At 31.8% G+C, this 8,089-nt stretch overlaps 1 protein-coding gene across 1 annotated transcript; it reads left to right on the top strand.

Annotated features, from left to right (window-relative positions):
- The first annotated feature begins 760 nt into the window (after positions 1-760).
- Positions 761-7,733, top strand: LOC130590228 (cation transporter HKT1;3-like). The gene is made up of 4 exons (XM_057392269.1): positions 761-1,040; positions 1,107-1,791; positions 6,882-7,115; positions 7,436-7,733. Exons 1-4 carry the CDS (start codon positions 761-763, stop codon positions 7,632-7,634), a joined length of 1,398 nt encoding a protein of 465 aa, XP_057248252.1. The 3' UTR covers positions 7,635-7,733.
- The last annotated feature ends 356 nt before the right edge of the window (positions 7,734-8,089 follow it).

The raw sequence follows: 8,089 nt of genomic DNA, 5'->3' as shown, positions 1-8,089 counted from the left end.
TCATAACTTCTTCATTTTCTCTCCGTTCAAGTTCGTACTTTGTCTTTCAGTTTTTTCGTTCATTTCTGTTTAATTTTGAAATAATATAGTATATTTCGATATAGTGTATTTTGACACGAATCACACGATAGTATTTTGCTGAGTTTTTGGCGTGTGTTTTGCATGATATAGTGTATATTGACATGATATATAGTGTATTTTGAAATAATATAGTGTCTTTTGACATGAAAGTGATTTGCTGTTTTTCTGGCATGATATAGTGTATATGGACATTATATAGTGTGTTTTGACATAATATAGTGTTTTGCAGTGTTTTTTTGACATGATAGTGTTCCATGATATAGTGTATATGGACATGATATAGTGTATGTTTGTTCTAAATACTTGTTTTTGTATTATTGAAGATAGAGAAAATCGCAGGTTTGGAAAATGGGAGTGATTAGTTTGTAGCAGCAGGTAACGTGCCTGAGCCTAGTGCACAGTATTTTTAATGTGAACTGGGTCCACACAAGTCGGATTGTTATTCTCATGCACTTTCAAATAGAAAATTGCGGTGTTTGAAATGGCACATTTTCGTGCTATAGATTGTATATATACAACCCTCTTCCATCAAGGTGTGCTTCTAGCATCTCCCATGATGAATTACTTCTACTATTTAGGTAACAAATTAGAGCAGCTTTGTAAACACTACCTCCTCAATATAGCAAATTCTTGCTACTCCATCAAACCCTCCATTATAACACCATTGTTCCAATACATAATGGTCCATCATGTCAAACCATTTTGGCTTCATCTTTGTTATTTTCTTTTCCTTTCGTCGGCCGGTTACTTGTCTCTGAAGGTCTCAAAGACAAGGACCAACAACAATCTCATCAACAACCTTGACCTATTTTTCACCGCAGTTTCATCAGCAACAACTTCAAGTATGTCAATTGTTGAAATGGAGGTATTTTCTAATGACCAACTCATCATCATAATCATTCTAATGCTCCTAGGAGGTGAAGTCTTCATCTCCATGCTCGGTCTCCAACTTCGAAAGTGCAAAAATAATTCGATTCGAAACCTAAAGGTAGATCGTTCACACATATTAAGTTCTATAGAACTAGGCACAATCAACGACCTTTCGAATAATAGTAACAATGATGATGAGAATTATTCAAAGCATTACAATAACTCTATAAGAATTTTAGGGTATATAGTCCTTGGATACCTCATTATTGTACAATTAGTTGGATCAAACTTAGTTACCATGTACATGAGCCTAACTCCTAGTGCAACTAATGTGCTTAAGAGCAAAGGACTTCACCTACATACTTTCTCCTTCATCGTAATTTCGACTTTTTCTAGTTGTGGTTTTACCCCTACAAATGAGAGCTTAATGATCTTCAGAAAGAACAATCCTGCCCTCCTTTTGATTTTAATCCCTCAAATATTTCTAGGAAACACATTGTATCCCCTATTTTTAAGGTTGGTGATATGGGTTTTAGAGAGGTTTACTAAGAAAAAAGAGTTTGATTATATGCTAAACAATTGTGAAGAGTTGAAATTTGTTCATTTGTTGTCTAGTAAAAAAACATGGTTTCTTAGTGCCACAACCCTTGCGTTTTTGGTATTACAACTTGTGGTTTTTTGTTGTATGGAATGGAACTCCGGAGTTATGGAGGACATGAACTCATATCAGAAGTTTGTAGGATCTTTATTTCAAACCTCGAATACAAGATATAGTGGGGAAGCCATTGTTGATTTCTCTTTACTTTCTCCTGCGGTCTTGGTTTTATTCACCATTATGATGTGAGTTCTTTCTCCCCTCTTAACTTAATTACAATGATAGTCTCATCTAATTAATTATTTAACATCTTGAATTCTTGATTTTTCATGCTTAGGGTATTAAACTATGATCAATTTTCGACTATATATTTTGTGTTATCTTGGCTCTCACTAGACTAATCATTATAGTATTTTTTTTTCTTTCTCTTAATTTCCTATTATAAAAAAAAAGCGCAAAATACTTCCTCCGTATTTAAATAAGGGACACACTTCTCACAAAAAACTCTCATACCAAATAGAAAAGTATGTCAATTATTCAGATTCGAAGGTTAGTGTATACTAATTAGAGAAAAAACTTTAAGAAGAGTGTGAGTATTGAGAATTTGGTAACTAGGGTTTATATATAGCTAATGAGTGGAGAGTGAGACCAGATGAAGAGGAATATTTCTACAATATGGTTGTCATGAAAAACATAAATGAACATAGAAACCTAATGATTTAGTTATAGACCCATATTTCAAAACTTAAGATTAGGATCGGCCACTAGATTTTCATGATCATATTTATTTATGACTATTATAGAATTTTCACTTGGGTTTTCTTTATAATCGGATGAGGAAGTAAAAAAAAATAAGTATAACTTATATCATTACATGAGTCTATAATATATATATCTACCTATTAAACCAAACAATTGTTTATTTAGAAATAGAAAGCATGGCTAGATATATATGCATTTTTTTTCTAAGTTTTGTCTCTCTCAATACTAACTACATAATTTACAAGAAAATATTTTTATACATCGCCTAGGGATTGACACTTTTGAAAGTGTCCCTATAATTTTTAACGTGCATATATATAATAAATTGATAGATTTTGTAGCTTTGATCAAGAGATCTTAATGTAAATCTAGTATGTAGAAGCAAAAGAATCGATATTACTAACACTAAGTAAACTTTTGATCTTTACTTATATGAGAAATGAGAATGAATTTTCCACGCTAAAACTGTTATGAATAATTGATGTAACTCTAATGAAAAAGTGATGTAACTCCAAAAACAAAATATTTGAAAAAAAAAATCAAAAAAAAACAAAAAAAATTTTGAATTTAAAATTTTTTAGAGGGATATAACTCTAATGAATAAGTGTTGTAACTTTAAACCAATCGTGTGGTTGAGATTTATTCTCATTTCTCATGTAAGGAGCATTCTCATGTGATCTTGCCCCTATATATATATATATATATATATATATATATATATATATATATATATATATATATATATATATGTTTAAATTCATATGAGAACCACCCTTATGGTGAGAACCACTTATTTTTCCTTATTTTACGAAGATTTTGATCATTTCATAACATTTTTCCTCATTTTTTTGTTTCACTTATTTTATGGTTTTGCTCATTTAACAATTTTGTGCTCATTTATCAACGCTTTTGCTCATTTTACGTGTTGCTCATTTAACTTTTTTTCTCATTTAACTTTTTTATGCTCATTTTACATTTTTCTTCTTTTACATTTTTGTTCATTTTACGTTTTTGATAACTCAATGTTTTCTACTCATTTTATGTTTCTGCTCATTTGTTGTTTTTTTTTGCTCATTTTAAGTGGTTCTCACCATAAGAGGGTTCTCACTAGAACCCAACCCTATATATATATATATATATATATATATATATATATATATTATATATATATATATATATTATAATATATATATATATATTATATATATATATATATATATATATTGAATATGTAATACTACTTTAACATAGAGTTGTAAAGATTATATAAGAATATACGAAACTAAGAATTTCTAGAGTTATAAAGAATATAAAGAGTACAAAATCTTACGTGGTCACATCAATGATGCATGTTACGAGAATAATGTTCAAGACCACCGTACCTCAACTTCTTGTGGATTAACTTCTTGTGGATTTCCCAATCTAGAATCCAACTCCAATGTTGTATTTTACAAAAATCCTAGTTCACTACATCTTTATTAGTTAAGTGTGTAAGAATATAAATTCTTGGGTGTAACTATTAAATCATAATTTATGATGTAACAACGACCTACAAATCAATACTTCTATTGTTAAAAAGAACTCAAATGATATGAAATAAATATGAAATTAAAGTCATTATTTGTAGAGTCCATCTAATTCTTGCATTGTTGGAGTCTACTCATATTTGTTTATGTCATTATGCATGATATACAATAAGTTATGATATAACATGTTACACCTAAAACGCACTTATATAAGAAATAAGAGTTGGCGTATAGGCCCCACAAAAACTCTATTTACCAAAATTATCTGACTTAGATTCATAAAAGTTTAGCTAACAAAAACAATTCAGCCAAACTATAGTGTATGCTTAACCCGAGGACGTAATCAAGAAAATTTCTTTCTTTTATTTTATGGGTTAAATTTTATAATTATTTCAAAATTTTAACAAGAATTAGACTATTATAATTTCAGAAGATTAGCTGGGTCTAGATCCTCTAGAGTTTTATGAAAACTCTACAAAGTAGAGTTGAATCCTGACCATATATTATCAAATCAAGGGCTCATGATTAGTGGGAAAGGAAAAGATATGGGCAGGATATTCGGGGGGAAAATAGGGGGATTTTCGGAAAAGAAAATACAAGCCTTTGATTTCTTAATCAACGACTGATATTTAACGAACTCTACCGTGTAGAGTTATTTTGAAACTCTAGAGGATCTCAACACAGATATCTGGTTAGGAAGAATTATATACCTTCTTTTAGTAGAATTTTTTTTACCGTTAAAGGAATCAAGGTGGAAAAAAAAATTATAAGGAAAGTTTGACATATTTATTTAAGGGCTTTCTGTCCCACCTTACAAAACATGAAGTTTGTGAGAAACCACCTTATATAATTATTTACCAGAAAAAAAACCTTAAATAGTTTTTTTTTGTGAGAACATACCTTATGCCTTATTACGATCATTGATCCAAGGTTCCAGCATTCACCATGTCATGTGCACTTTTTAAACCCAATTGTTGAAACGAAAGCGATTAAACAAACAATAACACAAGAAAGCGAATAAAGAACACACAAGATTTAACGAGGTTCACTATCAATGCGGTAACTACGTCCTCAAGGCAGGGGAAAACTATTCTTTCACTATGAACGAGACGATTACATTACAATAGGCAAGCGTCAATTGAATGGATTTCTAATTGAATCTTAAAGACTCTCTCTAATCTTCTCTATTGTGTTTAGGCTCATGTCTCTCTAATATTTGTGGTAATGTAATCTAAATATGAGTTAACATATTTATATGAAGTTTAACATACAAGTCCTAAGTCGTCGAATAAAACGAGCGAAGAAATCGCCTTCACGTGCAACAGGGAAGGGCTCACAACCCGCGATCAGAGTCGCGCCCCGCGACGGCCTCGTGATGCCCTCGCGACCTGTGTCGCGCCTCGCAACGAGGACTCTGCCACAACAAGGGATGAAAGGCTCGTCGCACCGACCTGCTCTTCGCTAGAGATCAAGTCATCCTGACACCAACAAAATCCATGATATGGTAAAATGTTGGAACCTTGGATTAATGATCGGAATAAGGCATAAGGTTTGTTCTCACAAGAAAATTTTTGTTTAAAAAATTGCTTTTGCAAAAAAAATTATATAAGATGGTTTCTCTCAAATTTCATATATCATAAGGTGGTTTTTGAAAGAAAAAAAAAATCATTTATATAACGCTGGTTATAATTTAAGTAATAACGGAAATGAATTAATGATGATAGTCATACTAAGGGTGGCAATGATGCGAGTCGAGCTCGAGTTTAATTTGACTAAACTCGACTCGAACTCGAAAACTCCTACCCAAACTCGACTCGACTCGAAAACTTGCGAGTTTCAAATTTTCAAGCTCGAACTCGAAACCTAAACTCGAACTCGAACTCAAACTCGAACTCGTTTCAAGCTCGAACTCGAACTCGGTTACAGATTGAACTCGAACTCGAAATTCGTTCCAGCTCGAATTCAGTTCCAGCTTCCAGCTACCTTTATGCATTGTTTGAAGATTTTGTATGAAGAAGAAATACCAATCTCATCCTTTGATATAGCTCAATGTTTTATAGGAGAAATTTTCACTTTGCCTTTTGGTCATTTTATATACTTTTTTTCATGTTTTTTAAAAAAAAGAAAAATACAGGTATTTTTATAGAAAAAAAAAGTTAAAATTTCTTTAAAAAATAAAAATTATATATATATATATATATATATATATATATTTATTTATTTATTTATTTATTTATTTTTTCGAGTATCTCACGAGCTTCTCGAGTCGAGTACTCAGTTGCTCGACTCGACTCGTTAACATGTTGAGTTAAATCGAGCTCGAGTTGATCTCGCTCGAGTCAAACTTTGATCGAGTTTTGACCGAGTCAAGTTCGAATAGCTCGCGAGCTATCTCAACTCGTTGTCAGCCCTAAGTCATACACTCTATAATCTTTACCATGCCACCGAACCATCCACCACTACTGAAACAGCAATCTAAAAGAGAGAATTATTGTAGTCAGAGTTAAGATCTAAGAAGAAAAGCCAAATATAAAATACATTGAAACACATGGTGTTCTAGTTCCAAATACACATGCTGTAACTAGAAATTGGATGAAGCTCAGTAACTCTAATTGATGAGCAAAGGAATTTGGATCAGGTTTGAATTTATAAGGTACGTATTTGAGTGCTGAATCATTAGATTCAGGTTTGATCATCAAATTCAGGTATAATATTCATTGGGCGTACCACTTTTCTTATATATTTTTTGTTAAAATGTTGAGTTCACTTTGGATAAGAGTATCATGATAATTTAATAATCAATCTTATAGTCCAATTGATTTCGAGATAGGCTCAATGTGTATTAATAAGATAAATAAACCCGCACTTAAGGATCATTTTTATAATGCATGAAACTCTTTATTGAGTTTGTATATGGTCAGACTCTTCGTCTATGTACGTAGTGCATGGATTTCTTGTTGACTATAGTTTGGTTGGATCATTGATAGAATAATTATATATAGGACATTATGTCAAATAACCATCTTCATTTGAAATTTAATTTGAAGGTATCTTCCACCATACACTTCATTTCTTCCAATCGGCCAAGATGAGCAACAACAAGCACCAGAAAAAGATAGAAGAATGAAAAAACTGAAGAAAAATATGATAGATAATTTGTTGTTCTCGCAACTATCTTACTTGGTCATCTTCGTCGTTGTTATATGCATCACTGAAAGGAAGAGTTTGGAGGAAGACCCTCTCAACTACAACGTTGTAAACATTGTCTTTGAAGTCATAAGGTAAATTGGTTGTCCGTGTCAACTAGTTTACTTGGTACGTCTTTTGGGAATGATATTCAAATCATAGAAGCGATTCCATTATCATTGTGTTATGTGGTGCAATATGAACCTATATAATTATATGAGGTAAAATTGGTTAACTATCTTGATTGGGGTCCGATTAAAAAAGAATACGTGAGATTCATAAAAAGGTAAGATATTACTCTAGGGAGATAAGTTTATTATTGCCACATATAGCATAATTTATTTAGATTTTATTTAATTTAGTGTACTTTTGGTCTTAAACATTAGATGACATGTGATTAAAACATTTGATGCAGTGCCTACGGAAACGTAGGATTGTCGACGGGCTATAGTTGTAAGCGACGGTTAAAGACATACGATAGTTGCGAGGAAAAAGTGTATGGATTTTCTGGTCGATGGAGTGATGGGGGGAAAGTTGCTCTTATTTTAGTCATGTTTTTCGGAAGACTCAAGAATTTTAGCATGCATGGTGGAAAAGCTTGGAAAATGCTTTGAATTCCATATGTCAATGGTGAGCTCTAGAGACTTGGAGTATATAAGATCTTAACCTTTTGGCTGATTGTGATCAATGAGTTTGTTTCTTGTAAAACTTTAATGAACCGACCGAGTAGGACAATTTATGTGAATGCTATGGTTTTATTTTGCATTTAGTTACTGAATAATAATATGAACTCGAGTGTTTGTACTTTGTAGCTAGTTTACGTTAATTAAAGCTAAGGGGGAGAGTACATTGGTCTACTCCATCAAAGGGTATACTCTAATTATATAGATTATAAATGGCTTCGCTTTGGGTAAATCCGAAAATGTTGAAATTCATTGCAATGAAAATAGAATTAATAGGTACATGTGTTTTCTCTTCTTATATTGGAGTAAAGGACTCAAATGAAGCAAACCTTATTGGAATAATATTTGCCCTAGAAAATTATGCTAGTAAGGAAAATTTAAAGGGG

This window comes from Beta vulgaris, chromosome 9 (genome assembly GCF_026745355.1).
Source record: "Beta vulgaris subsp. vulgaris cultivar EL10 chromosome 9, EL10.2, whole genome shotgun sequence".
NCBI lineage: Eukaryota > Viridiplantae > Streptophyta > Magnoliopsida > Caryophyllales > Amaranthaceae > Beta > Beta vulgaris.
This window is presented reverse-complemented; position numbering and strand designations above follow the sequence as displayed.